This window comes from Oncorhynchus tshawytscha, linkage group LG15, assembly GCF_018296145.1.
Source record: "Oncorhynchus tshawytscha isolate Ot180627B linkage group LG15, Otsh_v2.0, whole genome shotgun sequence".
Classification (NCBI taxonomy): domain Eukaryota; kingdom Metazoa; phylum Chordata; class Actinopteri; order Salmoniformes; family Salmonidae; genus Oncorhynchus; species Oncorhynchus tshawytscha.
The window spans coordinates 38,720,283-38,740,898 of NC_056443.1; the positions used below are offsets into that span (position 1 = coordinate 38,720,283).

The 20,616-nt window shown below is 42.4% G+C and overlaps 1 protein-coding gene across 1 annotated transcript in view; it reads left to right on the forward strand.

Moving 5' to 3' along the window:
• The window catches only part of cnga1b (cyclic nucleotide gated channel subunit alpha 1b), a 28,955-nt gene extending 12,029 nt beyond the window's left edge, over window positions 1–16,926 (forward strand). The window contains exons 5-16 of the mRNA XM_042298564.1: window positions 359–481; window positions 847–951; window positions 1,635–1,741; window positions 5,434–5,608; window positions 7,541–7,670; window positions 7,969–8,054; window positions 8,190–8,283; window positions 8,422–8,556; window positions 9,035–9,178; window positions 10,712–10,943; window positions 12,387–12,562; window positions 14,714–16,926. Coding sequence (XP_042154498.1) covers window positions 359–481; window positions 847–951; window positions 1,635–1,741; window positions 5,434–5,608; window positions 7,541–7,670; window positions 7,969–8,054; window positions 8,190–8,283; window positions 8,422–8,556; window positions 9,035–9,178; window positions 10,712–10,943; window positions 12,387–12,562; window positions 14,714–14,941 — 1,735 coding nt within the window. The 3' untranslated portion in view covers window positions 14,942–16,926. The remainder of the gene's footprint in view (window positions 1–358; window positions 482–846; window positions 952–1,634; window positions 1,742–5,433; window positions 5,609–7,540; window positions 7,671–7,968; window positions 8,055–8,189; window positions 8,284–8,421; window positions 8,557–9,034; window positions 9,179–10,711; window positions 10,944–12,386; window positions 12,563–14,713) is intronic.
• The last annotated feature ends 3,690 nt before the right edge of the window (window positions 16,927–20,616 follow it).

Here is a 20,616-nt window from a genome sequence, read left to right on the forward strand (position 1 = left end):
ATCTCACCTCTAGTTTCCAGAACAATCTCACCTCTAGTTTCCAGAACAATCTCACCTCTAGTTTCCAAAACAATCTCACCTCTAGTTTCCAGAACAATCTCACCTGTAGTTTCCAGAACAATCTCACCTGTAGTTTCCGGACTGATCTCATGACAGAACAATCTCACCTCTAGTTTCCAGACTGATCTCATGACAGAACCTCTAGTTTCCCAAATGGCACACTACTCCCTTTATAGTGCACTATAAGATCTATAGGGGTAGTGCACTACTTTAGACTAGGGCCCATAGCTTAGTACACTATATAGGTCCAAATTGTGCCTCATCCTGTGACATCCACTCATCCTCTATTTTTATTAAGGAAAGAAAAACAGGAGAAAAGGGAGAGAAAGGAACAGAAGAAGAAGGAGAAAGAGGAGAAGGAGTTGAAGGAGAAAGAGGAGAAGGAGAAAAAGGAGAAAGAGGAGAAGGCCAAAGCTGAAGCGTAAGTGTCTTCATAAAGCCCCAGCTGGGTTTTTATAAAGTTCCCATGCGGTACAAAATCAGAACCCAAAAGATCTGATTCCATGTGTTTACACATTGACACAACAACAAAAATCAGATATGCCCAATACAAAGTCATTGGGGTGGCTGTGTAAACTAAGCTTTTTAAAATGGTATAACCCTTATACACCCTGTATGTGCTGTATAACCCCAGTCTCTCTCCCTTGGGCATAAAGAGAATGCCTTGTCTATTTTTCCCTGTGTGTGTGTGTGTGTGTGTGTGTGTGTGTGTGTGTGTGTGTGTGTGTGTGTGTGTGTGTGTGTGTGTGTGTGTGTGTGTGTGTGTGCGTGTGTGTGTGTTGCCAGGCCTAAAGAGATCACGGTGATAGACCCAGCAGGTAACATGTATTATAACTGGCTCCTTGTCATCACCATTCCTGTAATGTACAACTGGACCCTCATCATAGCCAGGTAACTAACACACTGATTGGCTAATTTGTTGATTGATTGGTTGGTTGATTGGGTGGTTGATTGGTTGATTGATTGGGTGGTTGATTGATTGATTGGGTGGTTGATTGGGTGGTTGATTGATTGGGTGGCTGATTGGGTGGTTGATTGGTTGGGTGGTTAATTGGTTGGGTGGTTGATTGGTTGGGTGGTTGATTGATTGGGTGGTTGATTGGGTGGTTGATTGGTTGGGTGGTTGATTGGTTGAGTGGTTGATTGGTTGGGTGGTTGATTGATTGGGTGGTTGATTGGTTGGGTGGTTGATTGGTTGGGTGGTTGATTGGTTGACTGACTGGTTGGTTGACTGATTGATTGATTGACTGATGGATTGACTGGTTGGTTGGTTGGTTGATTGACTGGTTGGTTGGTTGATTGATTGGGTGATTGATTGACTGATTGCGTGGTTGATTGATTGATTGGGTGGTTGATTGATTGATTGATTGATTAATTGATTGACTGATTGGGTGGTTGATTAACACTTCCAAGGACATTCTGACTGTGTGTGTGTGTGTGTGTGTGTGTGTGTGTGTGTGTGTGTGTGTGTGTGTGTGTGTGTGTGTGTGTGTGTGTGTGTGTGTGTGTGTGTGTGTATGTGTGTATGTGTGTGTGTGTGTGTGTGTGTGTGTGTGTGTGTGTGTGTGTGTCAGGGCCAGTTTTGAGGAGCTCCAGACAGACTTTCTGATCTACTGGTTCATCATAGACTGTGTCTCTGATGTGGTCTACCTGGCGGATATGGTGTTCAGGACCAGGACAGGTAAGAACCTGAACCCTAACCCTGACCCTGACCCTGATCCTGACACTGACCCTGACCCTAACCTGACCAGGACAGGTAAGAACCCTAACCCTAACCCTGACCCTGACCCTGACCCTAACCAGGACAGGTAAGAACCCATACTGCTCAAACACATAGCCTTATGTCCCTGTGAGTATGTCAGTGGAGGCTGGTGACTTCAACAATTGAGGAGGATGGAAAACCCACCCGGAATGCACGGAGACGTGTGTTTCAAAAATCGTTAAAGAGTAATTATTTTAACCTAATGTATTTAACAAAGACATTTATAGTACAATATTATGGAGAAGGGGAATGAGAGGGCTACTTACACCGTGTTGGAAAGGGATCACAGCTGTGATTGAATGAGGGTATGAGGCATCAGTTGACGTGTACAGGGGCTTCAGTGCAGGACAGGAAGGGAAGACACACAACAATAACACAACACACTACACAGTTTGAGTTTATTTATTTTGAGTTTATTTTTTTATTTTTACAGGGACAGTGCACATTAATCAACGTTTCAGTAAAAGTGCCGGTTTTAGCCAGCCGGCTAATTTTCAACCGCAGTCCCAGTTGAGACAACAGAGCTCAGAATGAGTTAGTCCAAGCGAGGAGTAACATCATTGATGTTTAATATTGTGATTGACTCTACGTACAGTAATGACAGAACATTGATAGGGGTCCTCACAGTGCTTGAGAGGAAACATTCAATGTGCTAACACTAACCCTAACCCTAAACCCTAACCCTAACCCCAAACCCCTAACCCTAACCCTAACCATAGCCCCTAACCCTAATCCTAACCCCTAACCCCCAACCCTAACCCTAACCCCTAACCCTAACTCCCCTAGCCCTAACCCCTAACCCTAACTCCCCTAACCCTAACTAGCCCTAACTCCCCTAGCCCTAACCCCTAACCCTAACTCCCCTAACCCTAACTCCCCTAGCCCTAACTCCCCTAACCCTAACTCCCCTAACCCTAACTCCCCTAACCCTAACCCCTAACCCTAACTCCCCTAGCCCTAACCCCTAACCCTAACTCCCTAGCCCTAACCCTAACCCTAACCCTAACTCCCCTAGCCCTAACTCCCTAACCCTAACCCTAACTCCCCTAGCCCTAACTCCCCTAACCCTAACCCTAACTCCCCTAACCCTAACTCCCTAGCCCTAACCCTAGCCCTAACCCTAACCCTAACTCCCCTAACCCTAACTCCCCTAGCCCTAACCCCTAGCCCTAACCCCTAACCCTAACTCCCCTAACCCTAACTCCCCTAGCCCTAACTCCCCTAACCCTAACTCCCTAACCCTAACTCCCCTAACCCTAACCCCTAACCCTAACTCCCCTAACCCTAACTCCCCTAGCCCTAACTCCCCTAACCCTAACTCCCCTAGCCCTAACTCCCCTAACCCTAACCCCTAACCCTAACTCCCCTAGCCCTAACCCAGATATACAGATATACTATTGAACACCCGACTGAAAGGCTCCCTGTTAACCAGCTGTACTTTTTATACCAGGTGGTGTTGAACACCCCACTGAAAGGCTCCCTGTTAACCAGCTATACTTTTCATACCAGGTGGTGTTGAACGACCTAATGAATATACTTGGAATACTTGGAACAGGGTCTGTTGGTGAGGTCTGTCCCTGTGTGTAGGTTACCTGGAACAGGGTCTGTTGGTGAAGTCTGTCCCTGTGTGTAGGTTACCTGGAACAGGGTCTGTTGGTGAGGTCTGTCCCTGTGTGTAGGTAACCTGGAACAGGGTCTGTTGGTAAGGTCTGTCCCTGTGTGTAGGTTACCTGGAACAGGGTCTGTTGGTAAGGTCTGTCCCTGTGTGTAGGTTACCTGGAACAGGGTCTGTTAGTGAGGTCTGTCCCTGTGTGTAGGTTACCTGGAACAGGGTCTGTTGGTGAAGTCTGTCCCTGTGTGTAGGTTACCTGGAACAGGGTCTGTTGGTAAGGTCTGTCCCTGTGTGTAGGTTACCTGGAACAGGGTCTGTTCATACGGTCTGTCCCTGTGTGTAGGTTACCTGGAACAGGGCCTGTAAGTGAGGTCTGTCCCTGTGTGTAGGTTACCTGGAACAGGGTCTGTTAGTAAGGTCTGTCCCTGTGTGTGGGTTACCTGGAACAGGGTCTGTTGGTGAGGTCTGTCCCTGTGTGTGGGTTACCTGGAACAGGGTCTGTTGGTGAGGTCTGTCTCTGTGTGTAGGTTACCTGGACCAGGGTCTGTTGGTAAGGTCTGTCCCTGTGTGTAGGTTACCTGGACCAGGGTCTGTTGGTGAGGTCTGTCCCCGTGTGTAGGTTACCTGGAACAGGGTCTGTTGGTAAGGTCTGTCCCTGTGTGTAGGTTACCTGGAACAGGGTCTGTTGGTGAGGTCTGTCCCTGTGTGTAGGTTACCTGGAACAGGGTCTGTTGGTGAGGTCTGTCCCTGTGAGTAGGTTACCTGGAACAGGGTCTGTTGGTGAGGTCTGTCCCTGTGTGTAGGTTACCTGGACCAGGGTCTGTTGGTGAGGTCTGTCCCTGTGTGTAGGTTAACTGGAACAGGTTCTGTTGGTGAGGTCTGTCCCTGTGTGTAGGTTACCTGGACCAGGGTCTGTTGGTGAGGTCTGTCCCTGTGTGTAGGTTACCTGGAACAGGGTCTGTTGGTAAGGTCTGTCCCTGTGTGTAGGTTACCTGGAACAGGGTCTGTTGGTGAGGTCTGTCCCTGTGTGTAGGTTACCTGGAACAGGGTCTGTTCATACGGTCTGTCCCTGTGTGTAGGTTACCTGGAACAGGGTCTGTTGGTAAGGTCTATCCCTGTGTGTAGGTTACCTGGAACAGGGTCTGTTGGTGAGGTCTGTCCCTGTGTGTGGGTTACCTGGAACAGGTTCTGTTGGTGAGGTCTGTCCCTGTGTGTGGGTTACCTGGAACAGGGTCTGTTGGTGAGGTCTGTCCCTGTGTGTAGGTTACCTGGAACAGGGTCTGTTGGTAAGGTCTGTCCCCGTGTGTAGGTCACCTGGAACAGGGTCTGTTGATAAGGTCTGTCCCTGTGTGTAGGTTACCTGGAACAGGGTCTGTTGGTGAGGTCTGTCCCTGTGTGTAGGTTACCTGGAACAGGTTCTGTTGGTGAGGTCTGTCTCTGTGTGTAGGTTACCTGGACCAGGGTCTGTTGGTAAGGTCTGTCCCTGTGTGTAGGTTACCTGGACCAGGGTCTGTTGGTGAGGTCTGTCCCTGTGTGTAGGTTACCTGGAACAGGGTCTGTTGGTGAGGTCTGTCCCTGTGTGTAGGTTACCTGGAACAGGGTCTGTTGGTGAGGTCTGTCCCTGTGTGTAGGTTACCTGGAACAGGGTCTGTTGGTGAGGTCTGTCCCTGTGTGTAGGTTACCTGGAACAGGGTCTGTTGGTAAGGTCTATCCCTGTGTGTAGGTTACCTGGAACAGGGTCTGTTGGTGAGGTCTGTCCCTGTGTGTAGGTTACCTGGAACAGGGTCTGTTGGTAAGGTCTGTCCCTGTGTGTAGGTTACCTGGAACAGGGTCTGTTGGTGAGGTCTGTCCCTGTGTGTAGGTTACCTGGAACAGGTTCTGTTGGTGAGGTCTGTCCCTGTGTGTAGGTTACCTGGAACAGGGTCTGTTGGTGAGGTCTGTCCCTGTGTGTAGGTTACCTGGACCAGGGTCTGTTGGTAAGGTCTGTCCCTGTGTGTAGGTTACCTGGAACAGGGTCTGTTGGTGAAGGATCAGAAGAAGCTGATAGATCGCTACATAAACAGTCTCCAGTACAAACTAGACCTGATCTCCATGATCCCTACTGACATCTTCTATGTGTACTTCGGACTCAACTACCCCGAGATACGACTCAACAAGCTGTTCAGAATCAACAGGTGAGTCAACTAGAGATATGACTCAACAAGCTGTTCTGAATCAACAGGTGAGTCAACTAGAGATATGACTCAACAAGCTGTTCAGAATCAACAGGTGAGTCAACTAGAGATATGACTCAACAAGCTGTTCAGAATCAACAGCTGAGTCAACTAGAGATATGACTCAACAAGCTGTTCAGAATCAACAGGTGAGTCAACTAGAGATATGAATCCATCTTTCATTCATGTCTCACTAGGTTATCACTTGGACGTACATACATTTTGATATTTCATCAGACGCTCCTACCCAGAGAGACAGTTAGTGCATTCATCAGTTAGTGCATATCATACTCTACTATACTGTATTCTACTGTTCTCTACTGTACTTTATCATACTCTACTATACTGTATTCTATTATACTGTATTCTATTCTACTGTGTCATACTCTACTATACTGTATTCTATTATACTCTATTCTATTCTACTGTATTATACTCTACTATACTGTATTGTATTATACTCTATTCTATTCTACTGTACTCTACTGTACTTTATCATACTCTACTATACTGTATTCTACTGTTCTCTACTGTACTTTATCATACTCTACTATACTGTATTCTATTATACTCTATTCTATGCTACTGTATTATACTATACTATACTGTATTCTATTATACTACATTATATTCTACTGTAGTCTACTGTACTTTATCATACTCTACTATACTGTATTATATTATACTACATTCTATTCTACTGTACTCTACTGTACTTTATCATACTCTACTATACTGTGTTCTATTATACTCTATTCTATTCTACTGTATTATACTCTACTATACTGTATTCTATTATACTACATTATATCCTACTGTACTGTATCATACTCTACTATACTGTATTATATTATACTACATTCTATTCTACTGTACTCTACTGTACTTTATCATACTCTACTTTACTGTATTATATCATACTCTATTCTATTCTACTGTATTATACTCTACTACACTGTATTCTATTATACTCTATTCTATTTTACTTTATTCTACTGTATTCTACTCTATTTTATTGTACTCTACTGTACTCTACTCTACTATACTGTATTCTATTATACTCTACTCTACTTTATTCTATTCTACTCTATTATATTCTACTCTACTTTATTATGCTCTACTTTACTCTACTTTATTATATTCTACTCTACTTTACTTTATTCTAATCCACCTTACTTTATTCTACTTGAATCTACTCTACTCTATTCTACTTTATTTTACTCTACATTATTCTACTTGATTCCACTTTACCTTATTCTACTTTATTCTACTCTACTTTATTCTACTTTATTCTACTCTACTTTATTCTACTTTATTCTACTTTATCCCACTCTACTTTATTCTACTCTACTTTTCTACTTGATTTTACTCTACTTTATTCTACTCCACTTTATTCTACTTTATTCTACTCTACTTTATTCTACTTTATTCTACTTGAATCTACTTGAATCTGCTCTACTTTATTCTACTTTATTCTACTCTACTTTATCCTACTTGAATCTACTCTACTTTATTCTACCTTATTCCACCCTACTTTATTCTACTCTACTTTACTCTATTCTAATCTACCTTACTTTATTCTACCCTACTTTATTCAAATTTTTCTACTTAACTTAATTCTACTCTACTTTATTCTACTTTATTCTACTTTACTTAATTCTACTCTACTTTACTTTACTTTAATCTACTCCACTTTATTTTATTCTACTTTATTTTATTATATTCTATTGTAATTATAATCTCTTTTGGGTTCCATGTAGAACCCTCTGTAAAATTGGTTCCTCATGGAACTCCCCGTGAAAAGGTTTCTTCCTTGAACCAATATGGGGAAAGCCAAAGAACCCTTTTTGGTTCTAGATAGCATCTTTTTTCGAAGTGTATTCTACTTTCTAGGATGTTGGAGTTCTTTCAGAGGACAGAGACTAGGACCAACTTCCCCAACGTTCTGCGTATCTCCAACCTCGTCATGTACATCGTCATCATCATACACTGGAACGCTTGTCTTTACTACTCTTTCTCCAAGGTACACACACACATACACACACACACACACACACACATACACACAAACACACACACAAACACACACACACAAACACACACACACAAACACACAAACACACACACAAACACACACACACAAACACACAAACACACACAAACACACACAAACACACACACACACACACACACACACAAACACACAAACACACACTGGAACTCTCTTCTACTCCTCCTCTTCTTATAATTAATAGTGAATGCTTGTTGTTTGCATTTCTGATTAAGAAATTTATTAAAAATATATATATCTTCCCTCCAAGGCGATTGGTTTCGGAGCTAATAAGTTTGTGTATCCCGACACGACGGACCCTGAGTTTGGCCGTTTGGTCCGGAAATATGCCTACAGGTAGGAGCTCTCATATATCTATCAATATATACCTATATACACCTGTAGTCATAATAGAGTAATGATGTAGTAATTATATAGTAGTTATATATTAATGATGGAGTAATATTATACTAATCCTATCCTATCTTTCAGCATGTACTGGTCGACCCTGACACTCACAACTATCGGAGAGACTCCTCCCCCTGTACAGAACTCTGAGTACTTCTTCGTCGTCACAGACTTCCTGGTGGGTGTAGCTTCAGATGGATGAGGTCACTTCCTGATTTCAGCTACAGATGCTATCTAAATCTAAATCTGTGAGAGCTTCAGGGTTATGCAGGCTTTTGTTCCAGACCTACGTCATCTCTGTGTCTCTGTGCTCCAGGTTGGCGTGTTGATCTTTGCTACCATCGTCGGTAACGTCGGTTCCATGATCACCAACATGAATGCTGCCAGGGCAAACTTCCAGGCCAGGATAGATGCCATCAAACAGTACATGACTTTCAGAAAGGTCACCAAGGTAGGATGATAACCTCTGACCCCTGAACCCTAACTCTCTAGGCTCTACAAGATCCCTAAGGTAGGCTGATCATCCCTGTTATACCTAGGAAGTATTTCTGATATAATTGGATTATATTTCTGATATATTTGGATTGTATTAAGAAATATTTTGATTGTATTAAGAAATATTTGTGTATTATATCTGATGTATTTGGATTATATTTCTGTTATTTTTTAGATATATTAAGATATATTGATAATACAGTATAATTAGATTATATGTTTTAGATATATTAAGATATATTGATAATACAGTATAATTAGGTTATATGTTTTAAGATATATTAAGATATATTGATAATACAGTATAATTAGATTATATTTTTAGATACATTTATATTATATTTCTGATGTATTAGGGCGATAGTTCTGGGGAAGAGTGGAAAGAAAGTACTTTTCTCCTTGGGGAATAAAAAAGACAATCTCTTGACCTGCAGGACCTGGAGAAGAGGGTGATCAAGTGGTTTGACTACCTGTGGACCAATAAGAAGGCAGTAGATGAGAGGGAGGTGCTAAAGTTCCTTCCTGATAAACTCAGGGCTGAGATCGCTATCAACGTACACCTGGACACACTGAAGAAGGTAGAGAACTCTCTCTCTCTCTCTCTCTCTGTCTCTCTCTCTCTCTCTCTCTCTCTCTCTCTCTCTCTCTCTGTCCTATTTCTTACCTCTCTCTTCATGTTGATCTCCATCACTCCAGAATAGAAGAGTCATTGGAAAAAATGTAATTCCCACCACTCCCTTTGTCCCTCCCCTTCCTCTCTCTCTCTCCCTCCCCTTCCTCTCTCCCTTTCTACCTCCCCTTCCTCTCTCCATCTCTCCTTCTCTCCCCCTTCCTCTCTCTCTTTCTACCCCCTTCCTCTCTCCCTTTCTACCTCCCCTTCCTCTCTCCTCTCTCCCTCTTCCTTTCTCCCTTTCTCTCCCCCCTTCCTTTCTTCCTTTCTCCCCCTTCCTCTCTCCCTTTCTACCCCCTTCCTCTCTCCCCTTCTCCCCTTCCTCTCTCCCTTTCTACCTCCCCTTCCTCTCTCCCTCTCACCCTCTTCCTTTCTCCCTTTCTCCCCCTTCCTTTCTCCCTTTCTCCCCCTTCCTCTCTCCCTTTCTAACCCCCTTCCTCTCTCCCCTTCCTCTCTCCCTTTCTACCTCCCCTTCCTCTCTCCCTTTCTACCCCCTTCCTCTCTCCCCTTCTCCCCTTCCTCTCTCCCTTTCTACCTCCCCTTCCTCTCTCCCTTTCTCCCTCTTCCTTTCTCCCTTTCTCCCTCTTCCTTCTCCCTTTCTCCTACTTCCTCTCTCCTCTCCCTCTCCCCCTTCCTTTCTCCCTTTCTCCCCCTTCCTCTCTCCTTTCTACCTCCCCTTCCTCTCTCCCTTTCTACCTGCCCTACCTCTCTCCCTTTCTCTCTCCCTTTCTCCCCACTTGCTCTCTCCCTTTCTCACCCCTTCCTCTCTCCCTTTCTCCCTCTTCCTTTCTCCTTTCTCCCCCTTCCTCTCTCCCTTCTCCCCTTCCTCTCTCCCTCTCCCCCTTCCTTTCTCCTTTCTCCCCCTTCCCTCTCTCCCTTTCTCCCTCTTCCTTTCTCCCTTCTCCCCCTTCCTCTCTCCCCTTCTCCCCTTCCTTTCTCCTTTCCCCCTTCCTCTCTCCCTTTCTACCTCCCCTTCCTCTCTCCCTTTCTACCTGCCCTACCTCTCTCCCTTTCTCTCTCCCTTTCTCCCCACTTGCTCTCTCCCTTTCTCCCCACTTGCTCTCTCCCTTTCTCACCCCCTCTCTCCCTTTCTCCCCCTTCCTCTCTCCCTCTCTCACCCCTTTCTCTCTCGCTTTCTCCCCCCTTCCTCTCTCCCCTCTCTCCCCCATCCTTCTCCACTCCGGAGCTACACTCGCAATAACATCTGCTAACCATGTGCATGTGACCAATAAAATGTTATTTGATTTGAGAAATGCACCTGCTGACTCTTTCTCTCTCTCTCTCTTTCTCTCTCTCTCTCTCTCTCTCTCTCTCTCTCTGTCTCTCTCTCTCCCTCTCTCTCTCTCTCTCTGTCTCTCTCTCTCTCTCTCTCTGTCTGTCTCTCTCTCTCTCTCTCTGTCTCTCTCTCTCTCTCTCTCTCTCTGTCTCTCTCTCTCTCCAGGTGCGTATCTTTGCTGACTGTGAGGCTGGTCTCCTGGTAGAGTTGGTATTGAAGCTTCAGCCTCAGGTCTACAGTCCAGGTGATTACATCTGTAAGAAGGGAGACATCGGACGAGAGATGTACATCATCAAGGAAGGGAAGCTGGCCGTTGTCGCCGACGACGGGATCAAACAGTTCGTTGTCCTTAGCGATGGGAGCTACTTCGGGGAGATCAGTATTCTGTCCATAAAGGGTTTGTAGGAAGTTATACTTATGGAATATGTTATCAGGTCAGGAAGAGGTTTCACACAGCGATGGTGAGGAATCAAGATTGGTGTGACAGGAACTATCAAAATAATTAACATACAAGTAGGATATGGGCATGCTAATGATTAGAACGGTTCTTCAGGTTGGGGCAGAGAGGTAAAACACTACTAGACCTGAGGACAACTCAGACTGGTTCAGACTGGTTCAGACTGGTTCAGTCTCCTCTCCTGGACCCAGAGTTAGGAACACCTGAGGACGACCCAGACTGGTTCAGAATAGGAACACCTGAGTACGACCCAGACTAGTTCAGAGTTAGGAACACCTGAGTACAACTCAGACTAGTTCAGACTGGTTCAGAGTTAGGAACACCTGAGGACAACTCAGACTGGTTCAGACTGGTTCAGAGTTAGGAACACCTGAGGACATCTCAGACTGGTTCAGATGGGTTCAGACAGGTTCAGACTGGTTCAGACTGGTTCAGAGTTAGGAACACCTGAGTACAACTGGTTCACACCTGAGGTTCAGACTGGTTCAGAGTTAGGAACACCTGAGGACAACTCAGACTGGTTCAGAGTTAGGAACACCTGAGGACATCTCAGACTGGTTCAGAGTTAGGAACACCTGAGGACATCTCAGACTGGTTCAGAGTTAGGAACACCTGAGGACATCTCAGACTGGTTCAGAGTTAGGAACACCTGAGGACAACTCAGACTGGTTCAGAGTTAGGAACACCTGAGGACATCTCAGACTGGTTCAGACTGGTTCAGAGTTAGGAACACCTGAGGACAACTCAGACTGGTTCAGAGTTAGGAACACCTGAGGACATCTCAGACTGGTTCAGAGTTAGGAACACCTGAGGACATCTCAGACTGGTTCAGAGTTAGGAACACCTGAGGACAACTCAGACTGGTTCAGAGTTAGGAACACCTGAGGACAACTCAGACTGGTTCAGACGGGTTCAGACTGGTTCAGACTGGTTCAGACTGGTTCAGAGTTAGGAACACCTGAGTACAACTCAGACTGTTCAGACTGTTTCAGAGTTAGGAACACCTGAGTACAACTCACACTAGTTCAGACTGGTTCAGAGTTAGGAACACCTGAGGACATCTCAGACTGGTTCAGAGTTAGGAACACCTGAGGACAACTCAGACTGGTTCAGACTGTTTCAGAGTTAGGAACACCTGAGGACGACCCGGACTGGTTCAGAGTTAGGAACACCTGAGGACAACTCAGACTGGTTCAGAGTTAGGAACACCTGAGGACAACTCAGACTGGTTCAGACGGGTTCAGACTGGTTCAGACTGGTTCAGAGTTCGGAACATGGCTCCACTCCTTCATTTCTGCTGTATTGTCTCCTGATCTGCTGCTGGATACGAACGTAAAGATTCCTCAACTCACGAAGTTGTTTCTGTGCTTCACTTAATACCAGGTTCCAGGGCTGGAAACAGGAGGACTGCTAACATCAGGAGTGTTGGGTACTCTGACCTGTTCTGCCTCTCTAAAGACGACCTCATGGAGGCCCTGTCGGAGTATCCTGATGCTAAAGCCATGTTGGAGGAGAAGGGACGGCAGATCCTGATGAAGGACAACCTGCTGGACCTGGAGGTATAACCCCTCTATATAACCCCTCTATAACACCTCTATATAACACCTCTATAACCCCTCTATAACACCTCTATAAACCTCTATAACCCCTCTATAACACCTCTATATAACACCTCTACAACACCTCTATATAACACCTCTATATAACACCTCTATATAACACCTCTATAAAACACCTCTATAACATCTCTATATAACACCTCTATATAACACCTCTATATAACACTTCTATATAACACCTCTATAAACCTCTATAACCCCTCTATAACACCTCTACAACACCTCTATATAACACCTCTATATAACACCTCTATATAACACCTCTATAAACCTCTATAACCCCTCTATAACACCTCTACAACACCTCTATATAACACCTCTATAACACCTCTATATAACACCTCTATAAACCTCTATAACACCTCTATATAACACCTCTATATAACACCTCTATAAACCTCTATAACACCTCTATATAACACCTCTATAACACCTCTACAACACCTCTATATAACCCCTCTATAACACCTCTATAAACCTCTATAACACCTTTATATAACCCCTCTATAACACCTCTATATAACACCTCTATAACACCTCTATATAACACCTCTATAACACCTCTATATAACACCTCTATAACACCTCTATATAACACCTCTATAACACCTCTATAACACCTCTATATAACACCTCTATAACACCTCTATATAACACCTCTATATAACACCTCTATAACACCTCTATATAACACCTCTATAACACCTCTATATAACACCATTATATAACCCCTCTATAACCCCTCTATAACACCTTTATATAACCCCTCTATAACACCCCTCTATAACACCTCTACAACACCTCTATATAACACCTCTATAACCACTCTATAACACCCCTCTATAACCCCTCTATAACACCTCTATATAACACCTCTATAAACCTCTATAACACCTCTACAACACCTCTATATAACACCTCTATAACACCTCTATATAACACCTCTATAAACCTCTATAACACCTCTACAACACCTCTATATAACCCCTCTATAAACCTCTATAACACCTCTACAACACCTCTATATAACACCTCTACAACACCTCTATATAACCCCTCTATAACACCTCTATAAAACACCTCTATATACCACCTCTATAACACCTCTATAACGCCTCGATAATACATTTATAACACTGCTATAACACAGCTATAACACAGCTACAACACAGCTATAACACAGCTGTAACACATCTATAACACATCTATAACACATCTATAACACAGCTATAACACAGCTATAACACAGCTATGAAACAGCTGTAACACAGCTATAACACAGCTATAACACAGCTATAACACAGCTACAACACAGCTGTAACATCTATAAAACACAGCTATAACACAGCTATAACACAGCTACAACAGCTATAACACAGCTATAACACATCTATAACACAGCTATAACACAGCTACAACACAGCTATAACACAGCTATAACACAGCTATAACACAGCTATAACACAGCTATAACACAGCTATAACACAGCTGTAACATCTATAAAACACATTTATAACACAGCTATAACACAGCTATAACACAGCTATAACACAGCTATAACACAGCTATAACACAGCTACAACAGCTATAACACAGCTACAACACAGCTATAACACAGCTATAACACAGCTATAACACAGCTACAACAGCTATAACACAGCTACAACACAGCTATAACACAGCTATAACACAGCTATAACACAGCTATAACACAGCTATAACACAGCTATAACACAGCTATAACACAGCTGTAACACAGCTATAACACAGCTATAACACATCTATAACACAGCTATAACACAGCTACAACACAGTAGTTAGGGTGAAGGACGTGATGCTTGGGCCATGCTGTAGGACAACCTGCTGAACCTGGAAGGCTGAGTGAATTACTTTTTGATTGATTGACTGACTAACTGACTGATCAGTTAGCCGACCGACCAACTGACGGATGTATTGATTGATGATTAGGTGGCGAAGAAGGCCCGGACCCCAGGATATGGAGGAGTTTTGGTTATTAATTGATTATCTGATCGACTAACTGACCGACCAATTGATGAACTCATTAATCAAATGTATTGATGTTTCACTAGGTGGCGGCGCAGGGCCCGGACCCCAAGGACATGGAAGAGAAGGTGGAGAGGATGACAGCAACGCTGGAGTCCCTCCAGACGAGATACGCCCGGCTCCTCGCCGAACACGAGGCGGGCCAGAGCAGACTGAAACGCAGAGTCACCCGGCTGGAGAAGAAAGTGGTGGCTCCAGTCCAGGAGGTCGAGGAGCTAGGGGTGGAGATGGGTACCGTGGCAACCACAGAGTAGAAGAAATAGTCCCGCTGTTCTGTGTTCATTATGTTTTTGAGGAAGGTCTTACCTACCTACTATAGTTGACTGACTGGAAGTCGCTCTGGGTAAGAGTGTTCGCTAAATTACCATAATGTAACGATGTCAGAGCAAGCAGAGCAACGTGGTTGGGAAAGGAACACTAAACAACAACAGCACGTGTCAATGGCATCCAGGTGGTAGAGGAATTAGAGTGACACCAAGAGTTGACTGACCTCTCAGTATCTTGAGTGGGTTGTTCCACAGGTGACCAAAAGAGCCACAGGGGAAAACAGCATAGTCTACTTGATATACAGTCTTTTCTGAATCGGTACAAAGAGAATGACAGATCAGAATAACTTTTTATTCTTGTTGTCTTGTTCTGTCCAACCAAATATTCACCACCACTTGATGTATAACCTTTAAAAGCCCCATTATGAATAACCTCTAAAAGCCCCATGATGTATAACCTCTAAAAGCCCCATGATGTATAACCTCTAAAAGCCCCATGATGTATAACCTTTAAAAGCCCCATTATGAATAACCTCTAAAAGCCCCATGATAAATAACCTTTAAAAGCCCCATGATAAATAACCTTTAAAAGCCCCATGATAAATAACCTTTAAAAGCCCCATGATGTATAACCTCTAAAAGCCCCATGATAAATAACCTTTAAAAGCCCCATGATAAATAACCTTTAAAAGCCCCATGATAAATAACCTTTAAAAGCCCCATGATGTATAACCTCTAAAAGCCCCATTATGAATAACCTTTAAAAGCCCCATTATGAATAACCTTTAAAAGCCCCATTATGAATAACCTCTAAAAGCCCCATTATGAATAACCTTTAAAAGCCCCATGATGTATAACCTCTAAAAGCCCCATGATAAATAACCTTTAAAAGCCCCATGATGTATAACCTCTAAAAGCCCCATGATAAATAACCTTTAAAAGCCCCATGATAAATAACCTTTAAAAGCCCCATTATGTATAACCTTTAAAAGCCCCATGATAAATAACCTTTAAAAGCCCCATGATAAATAACATTTAAAAGCCCCATGATAAATAACCTTTAAAAGCCCCATGATAAATAACCTTTAAAAGCCCCATGATAAATAACCTTTAAAAGCCCCATGATAAATAACCTTTAAAAGCCCCATGATAAATAACCTTTAAAAGCCCCATGATGTATAACCTCTAAAAGCCCCATGATAAATAACCTTTAAAAGCCCCATGATGTATAACCTTTAAAAGCCCCATTATGAATAACCTTTAAAAGCCCCATTATGAATAACCTTTAAAAGCCCCATTATGAATAACCTCTAAAAGCCCCATTATGAATAACCTTTAAAAGCCCCATGATGTATAACCTCTAAAAGCCCCATGATAAATAACCTTTAAAAGCCCCATGATGTATAACCTCTAAAAGCCCCATGATAAATAACCTTTAAAAGCCCCATGATAAATAACCTTTAAAAGCCCCATTATGTATAACCTTTAAAAGCCCCATGATAAATAACCTTTAAAAGCCCCATGATAAATAACATTTAAAAGCCCCATGATAAATAACCTTTAAAAGCCCCATGATAAATAACCTTTAAAAGCCCCATGATGTATAACCTTTAAAAGCCCCATTATGAATAACCTTTAAAAGCCCCATTATGAATAACCTTTAAAAGCCCCATGATGTATAACCTCTAAAAGCCCCATGATAAATAACCTTTAAAAGCCCCATGATGTATAACCTTTAAAAGCCCCATTATGAATAACCTTTAAAAGCCCCATTATGAATAACCTTTAAAAGCCCCATTATGAATAACCTCTAAAAGCCCCATTATGAATAACCTTTAAAAGCCCCATGATGTATAACCTCTAAAAGCCCCATGATAAATAACCTTTAAAAGCCCCATGATGTATAACCTCTAAAAGCCCCATGATAAATAACCTTTAAAAGCCCCATGATAAATAACCTTTAAAAGCCCCATTATGAATAACCTTTAAAAGCCCCATGATGTATAACCTCTAAAAGCCCTATTATGAATAACCTTTAAAAGCCCCATGATGTATAACCTTTAAAAGCCCCATGATAAATAACCTTTAAAAGCCCCATGATGTATAACCTTTAAAAGCCCTATTATGAATAACCTTTAAAAGCCCCATTATGAATAACCTTTAAAAAGCCCCAAAATAAACTATTGTTATTATTTGTTGTTTAGAAAGTGATTTATTTTATATTATTATGTAATATATTCTCACTATTAAAGTATCCGATGTCTCTAGGTGATATCTGATGTAAAATACTACTTCATTGATATGTGATATTTGATTTAATATTATTAATAATAATACATACTTTATTATGCTGCACAGTAGAATTTATATAATTTACAAACAATCCACAACATACAGTCGGCCTACAAACATTTGGTAAATTACAAACAATAAATTATTACAGTATTTGAAGTGTAAAAATACTTATTGAATATGTTTAATTAATCAATCATTGAACGGATCAATGGATAGGTGAATTGGTGGTTTGGTTGGATCAATATGTTGGAAATAAAAGCTAGTTATTGTAAAGTATTGTTACCGTAGTGATGAGCGATGGTATAAAGTTGAAGCACTGCAATAAAGACATTTTATAAGGAAGCACTGTCTCATTGTCATTTATATATGTGTCCACAGAAGAGAACAGAATATAAGATTGGACAGTTTATTTCTCAGGCTGCGTTTAGACAGGCAGCCTAATACACAATGAAAGACCCACTTCCTGGTGCAAGGCATGTACTCTTTTTGAATGGGCTTCTGCAAATCATCAAATTCATGAAAACGTGGTCATTTAAGATACTGTGCATTAGGAAAGTATTCAGACCCCTTGTCCTTTTTCCACATTTTGTTACGTTACAGCCGTTATTCTAAAAATGGAAATTATGATCGAAAGGAAGAGATATTTCTAAACAAACAACTTTTTATGATCAGATTCTGCAAATCTGCAGCGGTGAACAGTCACTCGACAGTGCAGAGTTTACGAGCCCAACGAACAGAGTTGGTTCTCAGCTTTTAGAACCTTTTTTCTAGATGCCAGTTCAGCAGGTGTGTGAGAGCATGATGGGAACAGTACTCCCTTTCTGCTGATAGAATTGTCACTGCTGCTCAAGCTAGCCTCTGTTCTCTTCATATAGCCACACAGCGCTGCCCTTGAAAGATACCAACAGAAGACGATGGACCAACAATAGGTCTCTTTGTCTTTGGCCGTGTGACTAAGTTGAACAGAGGCAGAGTGGGAAACCACCAGCTTCTTCTTACAACAAAACAGTTTAGTTGCTTCCTCTTCTTCTTTTTTGTTACTCCATAGTGTTGATTTCTTCACTATTATTCTACAATGTAGAAGATACTAACAATAAAGAAAAACCCTGGAGTAAATCAAATCAAATTGTATTTGTCACACACGCCGAATACAACAGGTGTAAATGTTTACTTACAAGCCCTTAACCAACCATGCAGTTTTAAGAAAATACCAAAATTAAGTAAGAAAAACAAATAATTAAAGAGCAGCAGTAAATAACAATAGCGGGGCTATATACAGGGTATTACGGTACAGAGTCAATGTGGAGGCTATATACAGGGTATTACGGTACAGAGTCAATGTGGAGGCTATATACAGGGTATTACGGTACAGAGTCAATGTGGAGGCTATATACAGGCTATTACGGTACAGAGTCAATGTGGAGACTATATACAGGGTGTTACGGTACAGAGTCAATGTGGAGACTATATACAGGGTATTACGGTACAGAGTCAATATGGAGACTATATACAGGGTATTACGGTACAGAGTCAATTTGGAGACTATATACAGGGTATTACGGTACAGAGTCAATGTGGAGGCTATATACAGGGTATTACGGTACAGAGTCAATATGGAGGCTATACAGGGTATTACGGTACAGAGTCAATATGGAGACTATATACAGGGTAGTACGGTACAGAGTCAATATGGAGACTATATACAGGGTATTACGGTACAGAGTCAATGTGGAGGCTATATACAGGCTATTACGGTACAGAGTCAATGTGGAGACTATATACAGGGTGTTACGGTACAGAGTCAATGTGGAGACTATATACAGGGTGTTACGGTACAGAGTCAATGTGAAGGCTATATACAGGGGGTACCGGTACAGAGTCAATGTGGAGGCTATATACAGGGTATTACGGTACAGAGTCAATGTGGAGGCTATATACAGGGTATTACGGTACAGAGTCAATGTGTCAATGTGCGGGGGCACCGGTGTCGAGGTAATTGAGGTAATTATGCGCATGCAGGTAGGGTTATTTAATTGGCTAAGCATAGATAACAACAGGGAGTAGCAACAGCGTATGGGAGGGGGGAGGCAATGTAAATAGTCTGAGGTAGTCATTTGATTAGGTGTTCAGGAGTCTTATGGCTTGGTGGTAGAAGCTGTTTAGAAGCCTCTTGGACCTAGACTTGTCACTCCGGTAACGCTTGCCGTGCGGTAGCAGAGAGAACAGTCTATGACTAGGGTGGCTGGCTAGGTGTGTCCAAACTTTTGACTGGTACTGTATACCATTGAGTTAATAAAGCTGCATGGTCTCTTTCTTGCTTTCTGCTCCAAAATGCAGGTGTTTCAGCCTCAGTGTTTTCTGTGGTGGTGGGGCAGCCAGGGAAAATACATTGGTAATGTTCTCTAGTTGCTCTGTACTGGGTACTGTGGCTTGCAAAAGTATTCACGCCATTGGCATTTTTCCTATTTTGTTGCCTTACAACCTGGAATTAAAAATAGATTTTTGGGGGGTTTGTATAATTTGATTTACGCAACATGCCTACCACTTTGAAGATTCAAAATATTTTTTATTGTGAAACAAACAGAAAACTTAAGCGTGCATAACTATTCCCCCCCAAAGTCAATATTTTGTAGCGTCACCTTTTGCAGCCATTACAGCTGCATGTCTCTTGGGGTTTGTCTCTATAAGCTTGGCACATCTATCCACTGGGATTTCTGCCCATTCTTCAAAGAAAGAAAAACTGAAATGTGGAAGGCACATTTCAGTTGAAGGAATTCGGTTGTCCAACTGACTAGTTATCCCCTTCCCCCTTCCCCATTTTAGAATGAGGCTGTAAAGTAACACAATGTGGAAAAGGTCAAGGGGTCTGAACACTTTCTGAATTCACTCTATATAGTTTTCATTTATTTGAACTCTTTTTTTTAAACGGGTGCATTAAATATTTTGAAAGCTGAGAAAGTTTAAGTTTATTTTAGTCTCTACTTAATGGATGTGAAATGTAAACAAATCTAAATGAACATTTAACTTAAAAATCCCGAGAGTATTTATCAAGCATCAGTGAGGCTGTTTGTTTCTCATGTTGTAAATTCCAGCTTGCTTGGGTATACGGTTTGCCACAGTTGAAATTCTGTTTTACCCTAGTTGGTAATTGTTAGTTTGCATCCTGTGGTGTATACAAGAATGTCCCAGGGGCTCATCTATCCGAACCACCTCTTTGGTACAGCCTCTCCCATAGGTCATTTGGCGACCCGCTACGAGAATGTTGGGTTACGGGTGTAACCTTGGTTCTCTGAGTAGAGCAACAGGTCGCCAACCGTACGTGCCTTTCCTCCGTGGGGTTCTAGTAGGCTGGACAATAGAATGTTTGG